Genomic DNA, 18,940 nt, shown 5'->3' with positions numbered 1-18,940 from the left:
GCTTGAGTTAGTTACGCCAATCTCTCTTTTTGGTCAGTGTGTGTCTCTCCACTTCTGTCCCCTCTTGACTGCACCTCCCCTCGACGAGGCCCTCAGAGGGTCCATTGTCCTCTCTGGTGTCCAGCCCCCCACCACCCCTTTTCTCTCTAATCAAATAGCCTCCATGAGGAAATGCCAGCAAATTATAGCCTCTATTCATATCTGATGGCCTATGAACTCATTCTGCAGTGTACGGAGCTGCAGGCCGGGCTGAGATTTCTACAGTACGGAGCTGAGGAGGCGGACGGAGGGAAGAGAGAGTCACAGGATTAAGATAGAAGTTCCTCAGACGTGACCACAGCGACGGCATATTTCCTATTTGTGTTATCAGCACACACACACACACACACACACACACACACACACACACACACACTGTATATAACACATCCAGCTCTAACCCAGACGAGGAAGAAAACACATAAGCTCTCACATGATCACAGCAGACAGTATGTTCAAACCCTACAGTGCATTATTACGCATATATAATCACACAGCGTTACATACATGCAATCCTGGGGTCACATGTGCCGGCGCCATCACACACACACACACACACACACACACATAAAACGTTTAATCTGGCCTCTGCAGTTGGACGGGAGCTGCGTACGACCTGCTAATTAGTGGCCAGAGGAGGCCTCTGTTTGTCTCCTCTCTTCCTGTGCAGTTCAGACACAAGTTTCTCTGTGTGCTATCTCTGCCCTGAAAGATAGAGACCAGGGCGGAGGGTGGAGGGAGGGAAGTGAATGACTGTGTTTGTTTGTCGGAGAGAGAGACTGCTCACGTCGCACCGCATGAAGCCTTTTCTTGCACTTTTCCGAAGACTTCTGACCTCCCCGGGTCCGTGAAGGACGCGGAGCGAGGACACCGTCACAGGATCAGGTAGCTAAACCTGTCACACTTCCAGATTAATTCCATCGGCACGTTTGAGTTCCCGTTCCCGGGGCTTCACCGTGGACGAATAGCTCAAATTTCCAGCTGGTTGATCCCTTCGGAGCAGCTGAATTTTCTTGTGTGGGAGAAATCAAGCATGTTAAAATTTCTACGTTTTTCTTATTTTTGTGTGTGTGTGTGTGTGTGTGTGTGTGTGTGTGTGTGTGTGTGTGTGTGTGTGTGTGTGTGTGTGTGTGTGTGTGTGTGTGTGTGTGTGTGTGTGTGTGTGTGTGTGTGTGAGTGAGGAAACCTCTGCTCCGAGCTGCCCTGCACTCCCACTTCCTCTGCTTCCTCTCCTCACTGCAAACTCATTTTCCCCTTCCCGCTCTGTCGCTCTAATCTTGCACTCGTCTCCTCGAGATCCGCTGACACGAACTCTGAAGTAAGTGTGGAGTTGGATCCCGGCATCTGTTCATCTACCTACTTTCTCCCCTCCCTCCCTTGTTCCTTCTCTGTCGCCACAATGGTTTCTTTCCCTCTCTGGCTCCTCCGTGGCTGTTTGGGTTGAGGTTTGGAGTAACGGGAGTAATGACAGATGATGAGAGAGGGTTAGTTTGTCATCTCGAGATGAGCGAGATAAGAGGCAGACGCAGAGTGAGTGTGATTCCTCGCCTCTCTGTTCTTTTACAGATAATTTCAGGCACTTTTCTAAATCATTTCCTGCGTCACGTAGCTTTGCAGAGATGCATTTCCACTCAGCTTCTCTCATGTGTTTTTTTTCTTCAGTGCTTCTTTTAATGAGGCCACTTTTTACCTGTGGCTTTTTATTTTATTTCGGAAACTAATTATTAATTAATTATTACATCTTGGTAATGACTGTAAACAAAAGAGAGCTGATGATCCGGAGCCCCAATCTCACACTTTCCTTTCATCTGACGGGATATTGTGAATGTTTTTAACAATACCATTTGTCTCTATATCAACTAATTTACTTTTACTTTCACTTCCACTAACTTGGAAAACATTATCACCGCATGAATGTTTATTTAAAGTTTCATGGGAATCTAATAGTGGAGATGTTTCAGTCTGGATCAAAGTGCTTGACTGACATTATCAACCATGGAGCCTTACTTCAACTATTTATCTAGAAGTTGAGTGTTGAATTTGGTGCGATTTGAAAACACGTTAATAAACTTTGATGAAACCGGTGAACACCTACTGTCAGTAACAGTTCCACCTCGTCGTCCTCTTACTTTTCACCGTCATTGTTTCTTGCTGGCAGTATTTTCTGCTACTGTAAGCAACTGCAGAGTCGACAATTTGCTTCCTGTTCAAACCAGCACGCACACGCTCAGTGTATGAGAACAGGTTTTCAGATATGTTATATGATATGGAAATCGTTTTAGTTTTAATTTGAAAACATTGAAGTATAAATGAAGCCTGGCTCTTTTTTATCCACCGTAACTCAACTATGTAAATCAAGTTTCTGGTTTACGTGACATTTAATAAATCATCTTCTTGCAGGAATCCGATGTTAACACACAGTGGAAAATAAAGCTTTCTCACTTGTGCTATTGCTTTTTTGCAAGTTTTGCTTGAGTTTCAAAAGTGACGTGAAGATGATTCATTGCACTTTAAATCTGAGCTGTCAGATGAGTTTATAATTCGGAGCAGAGGTTTTTTTTTGTGCCTGAAAGCAGCAGTAAACTCCCAGCGGGTCTTTAGGACTCCATCATAGCGCTCTCTGCCTTTCCATCAACTATAACCAGGCTGTCACATCACATCAGTGTCGGCCGGGCCGGGACCACCTGCAGAGGGAAGGCATGAAAGGCCGACCGCGTCTCCATTAGCCTGTAATGGCAGCCTAATTGAGAGCTGATGGAGACAGAAAAAAAACCCCGAGGGGTGTTGGTTTGCAGGTCTTTACTAAAGTGTGGTGTGAGCGAGAGGAATCATCAAGAGACTGATTGCTCTATCAGCCCGAATGATTAATGCATTCTGAGTGTGTGATTGATGGCCTGGTGCAGTCTGGGTAATGTAGTAGCAGATGACAGGAGGAGTAATGGGTGTTAAATGAGGTGGGGGTCGGAGTCAGAGGGTTGAGAAATATATTTGGAGTGGGGTCGAGAGCAGGAATATCCAGACCCACAACTTATCACCATAGTGACACGTTAACCACTGATCCCATTAGAAAGGGTTCAACCAGGGGCAGGTTGCCAAGTGACTCTTCAGAAATGATGATGGAGTGTTGCATTATGGGGAGAAAAGGCCGGCATCCAGAGGAAAGAAATGTTTTGTGTCTCCGGCTGCAGTGACTCTCTCCACCGTAACCTTTTCCGCTGCTTCACATTGCTCGCTCTTGTTTTTCCCTCTCTCCGGGTATCTGCCTCACAGATAAGGAACCTTTTGGTCCCCGGCTCTTTCTATCTCTCTGTGAATCCTCTGGGGCTCAACCTTTTCACCGCCGAAGCTGCGACGAAGTACAACATGAGATTCTCCCCGAATAAGAGAGAGAACTCGATAAAAAATAATATAAAGGTCCCAAAGAAATAAGCTCTTAATAGAACCAGAGCGATAAATGGGTTGGTCGTTAAAAATCGTGTTGGCCGATAACCTTTCCTAGATATTGTTTGTCGGTTTGGAAACTTTTATTTTACAGAAGAAACAATGCAGAAAAGATAAAAATAGTTTATTTTCGATCAAATATATTTGGTTTTATTTGTCTTTCTTTTATAGTTCTAAGTAATAAATGTAATGGCTAAACTGTAAAATATTACATAGTCTGAAACAGACAGCAGCACAAATGAGCTTTAACATGAATTAATTGTCTCCGAACAAAGTTCCCCTATGTGATGTAAGTCATTTAGTGTGCATATTAGGGGCATTTGGCAAACTCTCTATTCAGGAGGATTAACAATAAACTGCACAAACAAAGTGCAACAGCATTAATAAACCAAAGTGATGACAGAGTACCCTTCTCATTAGGTCTAATGACATGATGTCAACAACAACAAGAGGTACTTTCTTCCTCTGTATTTAAGATGATGAGGCTCATCTGTATCATAAAATGTGTATAGACTTGATTTCTTTTTGTAAAGATGATTATCTCCTCTCCTGAAGATGATATATGTACATCTCGCCGTGATAGGACAGTTAAAAGAGAGAGAAGAAGCAGGAGATGTGGATTGAGGACGCAGTAACTGAGACGTACTTGCAGATGTCAAGTCAGGTGAGCTTCGACCTGCAGCCGCTCAGAATTCACAGTGAAGCTGCTTCGCCTCATCGCTGAGAGGCTGTGGAGCAAATCTGCAGGATTAGGGTGAAGGCTGTAGAGAACCCTGCTGAGGTTATTCGTGGTCGGGGAGTCAGGCCGATTAGTTAAGACGCGTATCCGCAGGAGAGGAGCACCTGTTTCTTCTCCTGAATAATACGTGGAGTTAACAAGTTGACATTTAGCTTGATTCGGGAAAGTAAAAACCTTGTTTGACGTCGGCATTAAGGAGTTATGTCATGAAGAAGAGTTTTGTCAATATCACGGCAACTGGAGAAGGTCAGACGTTTAATCGTTTTCAGTAAACTTGGGCCGGATCATGTTTTGGGTCAAGTGTATATTAAATAGTGATAAAATTAATGTTTTTAGAAGGGAGCCACATCTAAACACTGGTGCTGCCCCCTGGAGTTGATGTACCTCTGGTTCTGTGATTGCTTGTGTGCTGATACTCTGCCTGTGGGTCATTTCTCAGCTGGATTTCCAAGGACAACACTTTTCAGGTTAAACAAAAAGTAAAATGCTTTGTCTTAGTTTTGTGTCACTTTTTCACATTTTGGAAATCTCCCCGGTTGATACTCTGCTAACGAGGCTCTTTATATTTTGTAAGAGTTCCAGCTGCCGGCTGAGACAAAATAGAAACTGTTTTGATAGCTCTATCAGGTCTTTCACCTCTGATGTTGTTAGTTGTGAGTGAACTTTGTGCCGTTTCCCAGCAGCTGTTTTGCTCTCCTCTAAAATCCATTCCCACCATGTGATGAGACCCCGAAGCCATTGCTCCGTCAAAGCAGCGATTTTAACAATCCCCTCTTTCATCAGTTAGGAACCTAACACATTGATATAAAACCTTTTAGCTCTATCTAAAAAATTAGATTTATCAGATTATGGCCTTGTTAAAAAAACCACGTAAAATCACATAAAATAAATACGATTTTTCACAAATTGCAGCAGTTTGATGAGAATCTATTATTTATGAAAGAAACGTCCCTAACAAATCAACATGAGATAATCTTTATTAATCTCAACAGTTTTCTGAAGGATGAATCCTTTTTTTTGTGCCAGCGACAGAAGCTTTGTGTTTTGGGGGGTTTCTGTCAAGATGCTACAGGGAAAACTTCCTGCCGCTTCCTGCACACGCAATCAGTACCGGATGTATTTCATGAATCTTTCTCACACTTCTTTTTCTCTCTGTTTTCTTTTTTAGGACTCAAAGTTTTCAGGAGAGATCATCACGTCACCATCTCTGGACGTTTTCCTTCCCGAGGACGAGGACAACCCGTACGAGTCTGTGACGACCGCCGTCACACGCAAACCCTGCTCGCTTGATATCAACCTCCGGTTCAACAGCGGGCCCCGCAATGGTAGGAGAAGGATTCAAACTTAATGCTTCTTAGTGTTGGGGTCCCGATCACGGCCGTCAACTCTTTCACTCTCAGCTTTCTGAATTATCTGACGAAGTTCTGCTTCACTCCTAAGATAAGGAATCTTTGTTTGTTGCTCTGCTGGAATCATTTCTAATCCATTGGTGCACCAGTTACTGGTGGAAATTTGCTTAATAGAAGTTGGAGTATCTTATTAAATCAAAGTTTAAATGAAATTATTCTAATGCAAAGCATGCTTGACAATTAAACCTTTATTTTTATCTTGTAGTTTATCTCTTGTGGATTGTCATACTCAGTTTTGTGCTTTGGACTCTTTAAAATAAACTCGCAGGGCAACATATTGTGGCCGATCATGTTTACTGTGTTAACAAACAAGCGTCCATATGAACATCCCACCGCCAAGCGTGTTGTGTGTTCAACATAAACACAAGTGACAATGGCAATAATCATGTGTGGAAAACGTGGGTGAGAGTGATACATGTATTTTTGAAAATTATGTCTGTAGCGCAGTTTGCTTTGTATTTATTTCTTCAGGGAAAGTTAAACGAGGTCGGTTTTAAATCCATTTATCTACCACATCCTCTCAACCTTTACTGAGCCTGGGCCACATTTTGTAAATCCTTCTTTTATTGTCTATGTTGAATCAATTTTCATGACATTTTATTTTGCATTCTGGCCGCTGGCGACATCCTGTTAAAATCATCACCACAGCCTTTGTGCAACCCTGTTTCAATTTGTTTTTTTGTAAAATTCTCATCACGTCTTGTTAGCGATGGCTGAATGTCAGACAGACGACTCTATTTACAGAGGAGGACGACAAACACTTCATTTTCCTCCTCATACTGCAGTGTACATCCCGTCTAAATATGGATTCACAAGTGGAATCATTTCACCGCTTTATTCCTGATTCAACTGTTTCGCTGCCCGTCACGCTGTCGTCAAATCTGTTTTCACTGTTGGATTCAGCGTGAGCTAATCCTCCGGCCGCAGACGCTCCAGTCGATTCTGTTTGCTCATCACTTGTTTGGTCTGCAGCGTCGCACTCGCACTCCCACAACAACAAACACCCACAGCCTCTTCTTTCCTTTCACTCCGCTCCCATAGCGATTCTACACACTGCAGGTTGTCACAGCAACTGCATCACCAGCTGGTGAGTCACCTGTATGTTGCCATGGGAACTGCCTTGCTAGTGACACCCACCCTCCCTCCCTCTCCTCCCCCCCCCACATCGAACCCCTCCCCAACAGGAGTGGAGTGAGGCCTGTGTGTGTGTGTGTGTGTGTGTGTGTGTGTCTGTCTCTTTCCACGTTTGGCCGTTACAGCTTGTCTGTGATTGGCTGTTGGATTGAGCAGAAATGAACTGTCAATATACATTGTTGACTGTGTGTGTGTGTGTGTGTGTGTGTGTGTGTGTTGTGTGTGTGTGTGTGTGTGTGTGTGTGTGTGTGTGTGGTGTGTGTGTATGAGAGAGAGAGAGGGAGAGAGACTTCTTTAGAGTTAAGTTTGGGTTCGGAAATAGAAAGCATTATGTCAATTATTGTCCTCACTAATATAGGTGTGTGTGTGTGTGTGTGTGTGTGTGTGTGTGTGTGTGTGTGTGTGTGTGTGTGTGTGTGTGTGTGTGCGCGATGCTGGCTGCTCTATGTCAAAGTGTCTCTTGGTATAAAATTCCTCCCCTGACGTAAGTGAACAGTGTGGGTGTCATGTTTGTTCTCCGCTCTCTGAGCACTGCTGAGAGAGAGAGAGAGAGAGAGAGAGAGAGAGAGAGTAATGAACAGATAATGAGGTGAGGAGGAACTCTGTACATTTCCATGTCATTTGTAAAAATGACTAGAAATGCATTTTGCCTCAGGCTGCAGGTAGTAAGTAACGACAAGCGAGTGAGAGAGTGAGACGGAGCGAGCGAGCAGATGATGCATCTAGTCGAGTTGGAGGGTCGTCTCAGGCTAAGCCGGATACATGAATCTGAATCTGTGACACAGCAGGAGGGAGAATCCTGGATTCCTGCTTTGAGTCCAGTCATATGTCAGGCTAATTGGACATGGGTGTGAGTCAGAGGCTCATTATGTGGCTCTGAGAGGAAGGCGAGGAGGATGATGATGAAGGAAGGAGGAGAAGGAGGGATCGAGATGAGAGGGAAGAGAAAAAGGAAGAGCAGAGAAAGACTTGGTGCATTACACTGCAAAAAATGATCTTTCTCCACAGATCTCTTGTTCGACAGTTGAGTCATGTGGTTAGTGTCATGTTTCGCAAGAAGGATTTTATAATTACATTTAATCGCAGTTCAAATGAACTTGTTTTAATGTTTCATGATCAGATGCCACTTCAGAGAGAATCAAAATAATAATGTACCCAAAAATAGAAAAACATGATTAATACACATTGCGCCTTTGAAAATCAGATGGATGAATAGAGGTGTGAATTTACTTTTAATGATATGAGTTAATGAGTTTAGCTTCTTTAATTTGCTCTGAATCCGAGGCCCCGTTTTCCTCTCTCGATATTTGTTCTTTTGATTCGCTGCAGTTAAAACATTCAGTACCTGAGTACATTGCTCTTAATAACACTGAGTGCAAAGTAAAGCTGTCGCTGAAGTGGCTTTGGCCGACGAGTGTGTGCTCACGCACAAGCGTACTTATGGAGAGACGCACTCCGACGGTGCGTCCGTGAGTGATGCTTTGCTGTCAATCCTGCAGAAACCTTTTAATGTCAGATAAGGGCTCAACATACATGATTCAGATGAGGATTGTTTAGGTGCTGCACAAGTTGATAAAAGATGTTTTCGTCTTCTCTACTCCTGAGTAACCTTTACTGGTTTGCCAGGCTCCGATCACATGACCCCCTCCTCAGCTATTATCTGTTCCAATGTTTTCCCAGTAGATGAAGTGACTCATTCGATGTCATCAGGTCTCATGATATTGTGGCTGATTCATGAAAGTGCCACGAGGTGTATAGCACCTTTTAAGAACAGGGTTTACAAAGAGATTTCACAGATCGCAAAAATGCATCTACGCATTTAATAAATCAAAGCATTATGAAGGCAACTGTGATTACAACACAACACAAAGAAGACATATAAAAGCAAGTCCTTCTCTCAAAGGCACGTCCTTCCCCCTGACACAGCGGGACCTTAAAAAGCATTTTATTTCTGAAGAAAATGTTGGAATGATTAAGACGCTGGTTTTTGTTTTCGTGGCAACAAACTGCTGAAACGTGTCTGACAACTCTGCAGGTGTTCTCTGTGGTCCTAATGGATTCTCTGCTCGTGTTGGGCCACACTGCTGCATCGGATGCACTGATCCTGATGTAATGACCTAATTAAATCAGGATTTTAATGAGGTAATGATTCAGTGCTCGTTGTCACCTACCTGCGCTGCCACACTGCAATTTCATTTTTCACGCAGTCCTGTGGAATAGTAGCATCTCCCGCTGCTAACATGATGCAGAAATTAATGGGCGTGATCAATAACAAATTTAAGATTCTAACAGAAATGGAATTGGTTAAATAAGCTGCGAAAATATTCACTTTAAGGTGCAGAAGTGATAAGTTTAACAAGTTTTGTAGATCGATAGATCATTAACATTATTAGACCTTTGCTAATCTGAGGTAACGTGGAGAGCTGCGTCCACTGTCCCCTCATGGCTTCCTTGCTGAGCAACTAATGATTTTCATTAGGTGACAAATGGACATGGACTCTGGTAAATGTCTTTCTCCGGATTTTGCTTTTCACGTTGTAAGAGCTCAGCAAAGGTTTCTCTGAGTGAGAAAACTTCACGACTTCAAGAAAAACTCCGCTGTTGAAATCTAGTGTTTTTTGTTTACAGCACATTGACACATTGGGGGGGGGCACAGTCTATTTATGAGCCTGGAGAACTCAGACAGCTACGTTCTCATATCCAGTCCCTCCAGATAAATTCAGGAGAACAACCAGAGTTCAGTGCATGTCTGGAAGCAGCTGGTCAGTTTGTCTTCAGACGTTTCTATGAAGATTTAAAATGATGATGCTCTACGATGATGAGATCAGTCACAGGCAGGCGTGTGGCAGGGAAAACACATGAGGCATTTACCTACTGCACCACACAGCCGTGAAACAAAAGGCGATAAACTCACCTCAGCACAAATTATCTCCTGATTCCAGAGAAAACATTTAAATAAAAACCTGACTGTGGAACTAAAGGATTGTGGATCATTTGTTCTGCAGTGTAAGTTCAGCCTGTGCTGCTTCTTGTCTGCGGGCTGCTGCAGTCCCACAGTCGTCCCTTAAACCTCCAACCAAACCATCTCCTCTCTCTTTTCACGTCTCTGCTTCTTCGATATCTCACTATTCTACTTTCATTCCCCCTTTGTCTTCCTACAGCTGTTTCCTTAGATTCTTCCCACTTTTGACGCCGGCGTTTTCAGGAAAGATTGCTTTGGAATGTTAATGCACGATATCCCACTGCACCACATGTCCTCTGACATGACAGTGAATAAATGGAATCCTCCTCTTTGTAATGTAAAGTGCGCTGAGTGCAGACTTGTGTGCATAATCCCAGGCAGTCATTTTCCTACATTAGCTCAGGATTATACTCAGCGCAGGGGATGGATTCCTTTCTGATGGAATTTAATTTGTTTCAAATGAGGGAACCCGTTTTTTTCTGCTGCAACACTTCGCTGGAGATACATTTCGTTTTTCCTCTGGCAGATTCATCTCATTTGTTCTACACGTGTACAGACAGGGATAAAACAATGTGCAGCATCTGCTCGTCAACTGTTAGAAGAGTAGAAAGCGGAGTGACACAAGCTATTTATTTTCTTTATTCATGAGAGATGAATTTTGACTGGGTTTTCCATGTTTACCCCAACACCTGTAGTGCAGACTTACCAACTGTAGCTTAAAAGAGACGATTCTTCTTCAGTTCTCTTTCCTCTAGTGTGTCGCATAGTTTTTTATTCTGCAAAGTTCAAACGGCAAAAGCCCGTGGAAAAGGAAGCTCCTCTCTCTCACAGAAAACACTGTAAACCCTGCAGTCTGGCCGATACCTAACCTCATAACATCTTTATTTGAAAAGCACTTCTCAAAGCAAATGTACACAGTTACATAAATAATAATTTATAAGTAAGTCAGCCGTTTTATAATTCTGCAGTTCTAGCACATCAGGTCTGGACCCCAGGATTAGCGGTGCTCGAACGCTGCAGCACCGAAGCCTGGCAGGTGAGATGGAGAGGCAGCCAGCGGAGCGGCGGGGAGGAGCGACCTTTAGGCCAAACCTGCACTCACGTATAGTGCAGACAGAAAGAGCAGAGTGGAGCCAAGTGGTCGGAGCACAAATGCGACTCCTCTGGAGATAAACACACACTTGTCATCTCCAGCTGGTAAACAAGCCGCTGCTGACGTGTGCAGCTTGAAAGTGCAAATCTGTCTGTCTCTGTGTGTGTTTTTGTGTGTGTGTGTGTGTGTGTGTGTGTGTGTGTGTGTGTGTGTGCGTGTGCGTGTGTGTGTGCGTGTGTGTGTGTTCTCTTAAACACTTGAAAAGGCCACATACAGTTGCTCAGTGAACTTTTCTTGTGACAAAATAGGTCAACACACAGGTGGAGATCTTGAATTTCATATTTATGGCAGCAGGGAAACAATGAAATTGGTTTTCTCACTTATTTTATATGTATTTACTGGATCCTGTTTTGTTTTTTAAGCTTTCTATTGACGGCAGATTCAGAGTTTGTCGATCTTAATATTGAATACGAGCTCAAATGATTCAGTCACAGGTTTACACACAGAAAACCTCTAACATCTTTGAGTATAGCTCTATGTTATAGTGTCTTACTCTCCCTCCGATATTAACTTCCACCTTCAGTCCTCCCCAGTGTATAAAGCTGAGACGTTGCTGTGTCTCGCCTCATTTATTCCACTCCGGTCGGTGCTGGAGGCTTCGGGTGCTTAATGGCACCAAGTCCCAACTCCTGAGCTTTTCGATTAGAACGGTCAAGTCCCAGTGACTTGTTTGTTTCAGTCTGTTTTTACAGCTGCTCGGTGTTTGAACAATTTTGAGGGATCACGCTATCGGGAGAGTTCACTGGTTCGATACCCAGCTCCTCGAATCCGCACGCCAAGACTCTGAACCCTGACGGCTGCTCCCTGATGGCTGCTCCGTCAGTGTGTGAATGATTGGTGATGGAAAAAAATAGAAGCCTGTACAGATGCTGTATGAACATGCGTGTGTGGATGGTTGAATGCGACTTGTTGTTGGGTAAAGTGCCGTGTAAATGCAGTCCATTTACGTTAAGTGCTCAGCTGTAATTTGCCACTCTGACTTAAAAGAAGATGTGTGAGATGAACACACACACACACACACACACACACACACACACACACACACACACACACACACACACACAGTAAACATATGAAAAGCTCGTCACAGTGGCATAGAGGCATAACTGACAGGCTGGAGAACACGTCTGAAGCTGACAGTTTTTGTCTTGTTAGGCGAGCAGGAGGGGGACAGCTGATCTGAACGCTCACTCACACCGAGCGTTCATGTACACACACACTCCTGTGCACGGTGCTGCACGTCTGCAGTAACAAGCTGTGCAGCCGCATGGCTTCGGACGTCCACTGGAAGGCTCGTGAGAATCCAGGCTCTGTTACGCTTCGTAGCAACACGCTCAAGTTTCACTTTTCCCCCCCGAGGTTACTTCTCGCGGTCTCACACATATTAACTTCAACACATCGTTATGTTAAACCCATAGACTGCATATAAAGATGATTTCCGTCATGTTAGGTAGATAGTTCTTACCAAGTGTTCATTTTTGCTTTAAGTTTGGTTTTAATTAGTTATTTTGATGCTATAAAAACAGGGCAAACATCATGATTGACAGCTGAGACTCACTCCTGATTGGTCAAGCCCATGTATCGGCGTGCTCTCGCCACCACGGCTCCTCACCTGGATCACTCCTCCGTAGACTCAAGGTCCAAATTACGTTGAAAGCGCAAGATGGCGGCCCCCATGTGAGGGATATTATAACGTAATTTTTGTTCAAAAGGAGGAAGTGGAGATGCGTCGTTTATTTACAGTCTGTGGTTATACGCTGCAGTTATTAGATATAGATGATCCCGAATGTGTTAAATATGCACACTCCAACATAAGCAAAATTCCCCTTTGTGTTTCCCAGGAGTGAGCCGAAGGCATATCTGAAGGAGACACACACAGACACGCACACACACAAACACACACCACACATCACATCCATCATCAAAGTCTCAGTGTTGACAGGCTTATTTACTCAATAGGACAAAATCTCTATCTCTATAAATATCCCTCTGTTGCATCTTTCTTTTCTTCTCTCTTTCTCTCATTTTTCATTCTATCTATTTACGCCCACACGTAATCATTGATTTAGCTCCATGTGGCTTCTTTATTGAGTGTGTGTGTGTGTGTGTCTGCAGCTGTGTGCAACCTTAAGTAAAATCTACCGTGCAACTCTGTCTGTGTTTGCTCATGCATGCACACAAATGAAGACACACATGCGTTGTGTGAGCGTTGATGTGAAGCTGTGTCACGCTCCCTGAAGGCATTTTTGCAGCCAGACTGTGGAGGTTAGAATAAATATATATGACAGAAGATGGAGATTCAGGAGCATCAGTTTTCAGTTCGACAGCAGCTTCATGATGCAGGTGAACAAAGTAAAAAATAGTTTTTTATTGCATCTCTTTTGTATCCCATTGCTTTGCCTGCAAATACATGCACCCTCAAAGTGTAACAACAGTGTTTTTAATCGTCCACTCGTCTCACTGAGCTGTAATGATCCACCAGAAATAAATGAGCACATGATCAAAAAAGTCATTAAAAGTGTTGTGAAAGGTTTCGTGTGAGCTCCGCACAGGAAGAGCAGACAATTACAGGCACTTGAAATCGGCTGCCAATGAAATTAACCGTGTAACATCTACTGTCTGTGTTATCCTCCAATGCACGTCACTGACGTCTGTGCTTCAATTATCCTATTTCTTTAATCCTGTTTTTCAAACGGCGGTCTAAGGAATTGGCAACGTGCTTTTCCTTGTCCATTACTGACAGGAACGATGTCAGTAATCATATACTAGGGAGTTTCACTGAAAGAGAGAAAGATAAAATAAAAGGTTTACACAGTTCAAGCATTTGCCAAAATACATATTTCTTTTTTAAGATATCCTAGTAAATATCATGCAGACTGGTTTAAACGGCAGGAAACTATCATTTTCCATAACTTCAGCAATCCGACTTGTTTTCCCCTGTGTGGTTCAGTTCCTTCTGAATATGTGAAGCGATTGTGGTTTGGTGGGAGTTGTGAAAAATCACACATTCAACCACATTCAAAGTTTAAATAATAAGGAATATTTATTTTATTCCAAGGGTTTGATTTCAAGTCAGTGTGTCTGTCTGTCTGTCTGTCTGTCTGTCTGTCTGTGTGTGTGTGTCTGTGTCTGTGTGTGTCTCCCTCTTCTTCCTGGTTGAGTCTCACACCATAATTGGCTGATATTCTGACATCTGATAGGATCCATGTAGACAGGTGGCAGCTGACAGAAAGCTACCACCGTGTTTGTTTGTGTGTGTGTGTGTCTGTCTGTCTGTGTGTGTGTGTGTGACAGCAGTATTTTAGGAAAGGTGTTTTGTTCTGTGTTGTGTGTCTCCTGCAGTTGATTAAGACAGATGCTCACTCCCTCTGAAATTCAATTCGGGCTACTTCAGCACTTCGTCCTTCTTTCCTTTCTTCTCCTCTTCTTCTCCTCTTCTTCTGTTCTTCTTCTTCTGCACCCCTCTGTTAAACGATCACACGCTGGGGAAATTAGCTCCGACACCAGGATCTTGAACTCAGCAGATCACTTGTCTGAGGTGGACGTCAAACTTCGCTGGACAGCTGCCATATTGTCCTCCTGTTTGTTGCTGAGTCTTGTCAGATGAAAAGTGAAGACACCTCTCTGTCATGCTGACACATCTCTATTATTACAAAATGTGAGGTGCAACACACAAGATATATTTGTCCTTCTTTTCACCTTAAATAGATTTAGACAGTTTTATGTTGTATTTGCTGCACTGTTGAATTGTTCAGTAAAATATAGGTTTCATATTAGAGCATATCTGCAAATATATAATGTGATACTACTTAAGGAAGTGAGTAAATTTAAGTTTAAGCTTGACTAGTGATTCAAAATCCTGTTGTTTGCACAATTTAAAATTTGTGTTGCTGCTGTTAAAGCTCACAAGTGGTGTAGACCTGTGACGTCATCTGAACATTCAAGAAAACCACCTCCTTAGCTTTGCTCTGTTTGGTAACTTCACTCTTTAATGTGACTTCTCTCTCTCTCTCTCTCTCTCTCTCTCTCTCTCTCTCTCTCTCTCTCTCTCTCTCTCTCTCCCACAAGGTCACCTGTCCCATGGACCGGTGAGTGAGGGGGAGCACGGTAACCATGGCAACTGCTCAACGGGCCCCACTCCAGACTGCTCTCCCCCCTCCCCCGACACGGCCCTGAAGAACATCGAGAGAGTCATCCGCCCACAGGTGAGCGCGCGCGGATCCACGCTCTAATGAATCTGTTGCAGAGGCACCTGATGCATTATTGAACATCACTGTATCCGCCCACACGAAGCTTAAACACCTACACACACACACACACACACACACACACACACACACACACACACACACACACACACTGGTAAACGTCTGTTTCTCTCCTGAGATTGTTTGGCTCTCCTCTCTCTCTCTCTCTCTCTCTCTCTCTCTCTCTCTCTCTCTCTCTCTCTCTCTCTCTCTCTCTGTGTCTGTTGCTTTGTCAGTTTCTCTCCGAGCAGATAAGAGTTCAGCGTATCTGAGCTTCTCTATTATGCTCGTGCGTCTAAACAGTAACAGAAACACAGAGGAGACCCTATCTTGAGATTCAGAGCCTGAATCCCCCCCCCCGAATACAGATTTTATTACAGGAAGTAAATTAACTTTTATACTGAAATCAGAAGTCAGGGTTTTACATGTGGATGACAATATAGTGAAAAGAAAGGATTCTCCCTTTTTGCCAGGGACCCCCTGCAACCCTTTGAGAAAGTGACTCTCACATGATTTGTAGGGAGTTTCTAGTCTCTACCTCTAATTCCAGGTCCTCTTCAATACAGCATGAGGTTCATTTCATATGCACTACACTGCAGTAAGAGCCTGGAAATAGAAGAAGTCTATGTAATTTGGAAGGAGAGACTAATTTTGCTATCACACAGGAATTGAAGCGGCGAAGAATCTGAGTTCTTACATGGATCCATATTTTCCTCCCACCCTCACTTCCATCTGAAAGCTGCCTTTTTTAAAAACCGGCCACACAGAAGCCGAGCATCATCTCAAACTCCGACATCTGTAACGTGGAGGATACAGTGTCGAAGGTGATCGAGACGGAGAAGCCAAATCCAGCAGCCTGTTAAAGTTCAGTGTCCATGCAGCCTGAAGCTGAGGAAGGTTCATCATCATCATCAGAAGTGACTCATGCCTACTTGTGTGGAATCTAATAAAAGTGCTGCAATAGGATTATTTCAGGGGCAGAGTCTCCCGGGCAACCAGCGCTCTGTTAAAGAAATATGCAATAAATATCATATCAGAAACTAAACTTTCCAAGTTAAACCCTGTTGTTTAAACCTGAGATGCTGAGGAAATATAATTATCTCTGTTACTTTTTAAATAATCTTGTAAAACAACAGCAGCAGCAGTAGAATAGATTAATAGTGCGTCGCCGATCAGGAATAAATTCGAATCAACATTCAGAAATTCAGATCAGCCTCATCAGGGACCTGAGATTTGTTTAGTCCTCTCACCTCTGTCTCTGAGCCGATAGTATCAGTCGCTGCGTCAACAGTTCGCACCTCGATAATTAAAGGCAGTTGTTTTCTCACTCTGCGGAAGAGGTGCGACTCAACACTGATGCTCGTTCAGGGAAGAATCGTATGATATCAGAATTCTGTAGAGCAAGCAGAGTAAATTAATTACTTTGTAAATTCTTATAATTATGAAGTTTCTTCTGAGATAAACTTTTATCAAGAAAGAAAAGCTCCTCTTCCACTTTTCTTCTTCGTCCTCCGTTTCTTCTTCTATTCTTTTTTATCTTCTTCTCCGTCTTCCTCTTCTTCTCACTCTTCCTTATTCTTTTTCATTCTTCCTTCCTTCATTCCTCCTCTTCTTTGTCTCTTCATCTTCTCCTGCCTCCTCTCATTCTTCCTCCTCCTCTTCCTTCTCCTTCCTTCTTCCTAGAAGTCTAGATGCTGAAGCTGCATTTTTTCCATCATGGCTCACACTGAACTTCTTAGAGATCTAAAATCATTCAGTTGCTGAGTTTGAAATCGGGACTAAAGTAAAAGTTTTAAAAGTGTAACACTCTGTGTCTGGTCTCCACGGGGCTTTCTTCTTTCCTGCTTCTGACGTGTTGGTTTCCTGGGCGTTCATGATGGAGACGTCGTCAGAAAGACAAACTCTTTCATGGGAACTTGAATCAATTGAATCGCCTTTTTTATTACTCATAAAAAAGCTGCATATACCTGCTAAATGAAATCCACTCCCCTCACCTGCCCTTCATGAACCTCAACCTCTCCCTTCTTGCGCCACTAACCCCCGCCCCTTGGCATGTTAACTAAAGTGCGTGGCGGGATCACATGCGGTGCCGAGCAGGCCTGCACTCAGCTTGAGGCGAACATAATCAAGGAGCACCCGAGTTCAATTTTATGGCGCCTAATTAATTCTCTAGAATTTATTTCATTTCATTTTAGTGCTCCCGCTGGCTATGTCATCAGTGCACGGTGTACGTCTGACACTCTGCGAACACACACACACACACACACACCACAAACCTATAAGGGCCGTGCACATACATGCTGCCGCTCCGGATGTGTAGAAGAGTCTGGCTATAGCTCCACAGTCCTTCCTCCTCTCTGTGCTGAAATATTAATGTGGTGCTCTCAGGCTTCCAGAGGGGGTTTTCAGCAAAAGTTTCCAAATTGGATTAAATTTCACTGTTGTTTGTCAACACCATGATTCTGTGTCACGACGATCTGAGCTCAGTTATATAATTATATCTCAAATCATATTTGGCAATAACATGTACTCAGAGAGGCCTGTCTGGACACAACAGAGGAATCCAACTGGTTGAAACCCTACAGGGACTTTTTTATTCCAATTTCAGGAACAACTGTAAAACACAGTTCAATTAATTAGTATCTGTTGTATTTATTGGATTTTTACAAGCTAATCTATAACTGCATTTAAAACAGTAAATTACGTGATTTTTGAATTGAGGTGCCCTGTAGGTTATCTCATCCCACTGGTGTTTTTGTCGTTCCAAGGACAAACACTGGAGTGCAGATGCTCCCTGGGGTTTTTGCTGTAAATAAAAATGCATTCTGGGTAATTTTCGCTCTTCAATTTTGTGGTTTAAAAGAAACGATTCCTCTCATGTACCCATGCTGCTGATTAAAACACATGCAGTCCCTTTGTAAAGACGCGAAGAGATCACAGGCGCTGGGGCTTAATGTTTGGGTCGTTTTTATGTCGTCAGCTGGACGAGTTGAAGCTCTTGATCACGTGGTCAGATGGGATTTAAGGGGCAGAAAGAATGAAGGATTAATTAAACGAATGTAAAGATGGTGAAAGAGGGAAAGCAGAGACGTGTATACCCTGCGTCATGGGGTTATCAGATGTACCCACTGGCTCCGTGTCCTACTTTGCTGCTTGTGTGTGAATCTGAACAGTTTAAAAGAGATTCCCGTCAGAGGGAACACATGGTGGAACTCGTGTTTGAGCTCAGTGAAGCTGGTTTCTCTGACAAGCACATGAATCACATATTGGAACACAAACGCACAAACATCAACATCTTTGTGAGGATCGGTTTGTGTTTGAGATCTAAAGGTTTGACGACATTTTCACCACTGTCTCAAAAAGCAGCCTCCTCGTACGTAGCATTGGCTCAGTCCCACTTTGTGCCTCTTATTTATTAAACATTAAAAACATTAAATCACAGAACTTAGCATCTGTTTTTCTATTTTGAAAAAGTCCGGACCTAAACTACCAACACTTGATCTTTACAATGTTTTCAAAGACTTATTTAACCATCTGTACATTTTAAAAAGATTTTCACTTGTTTTCCAAGCAACACTTTTTGCTCAAAGTAAAAGTGAAGCCAGGAATGAGTCATGTGTTTGTTGGTTTTGTGCAGCACGAAGCTTTTGTCGTATTTTCCATATTTTGACACAGTGAGGTGTTTTTCTTGTATTTTACAAAAGTGACAATACAAAGTCTTTTCTGGAAACCTTGTTCGGATACAGTCACAACTCGGAGAATCTATTCTTTGAAAAGAGGAAGAAAAATGACGTCTGGGCCGTCAAGGATTTATAT

General features: G+C 43.2%; 1 protein-coding gene across 4 annotated transcripts in view; it reads left to right on the top strand.

The window, feature by feature from the left end:
• Positions 1-18,940, top strand: part of anks1b (ankyrin repeat and sterile alpha motif domain containing 1B) — a 162,650-nt gene that overhangs the window by 76,255 nt on the left and 67,455 nt on the right. For all 4 annotated transcript variants that reach the window (XM_035147899.2, XM_035147897.2, XM_035147896.2 and 1 more), the window contains 2 exons: positions 5,388-5,544; positions 14,946-15,082. In XM_035147899.2, coding sequence (XP_035003790.1) covers positions 5,388-5,544; positions 14,946-15,082 — 294 coding nt within the window. The remainder of the gene's footprint in view (positions 1-5,387; positions 5,545-14,945; positions 15,083-18,940) is intronic.

Source organism: Hippoglossus stenolepis, chromosome 22, assembly GCF_022539355.2.
Source record: "Hippoglossus stenolepis isolate QCI-W04-F060 chromosome 22, HSTE1.2, whole genome shotgun sequence".
NCBI lineage: Eukaryota > Metazoa > Chordata > Actinopteri > Pleuronectiformes > Pleuronectidae > Hippoglossus > Hippoglossus stenolepis.
Note: the sequence above shows the minus strand (reverse complement) of the source record. Positions and strands in the feature narration are given on the sequence as shown.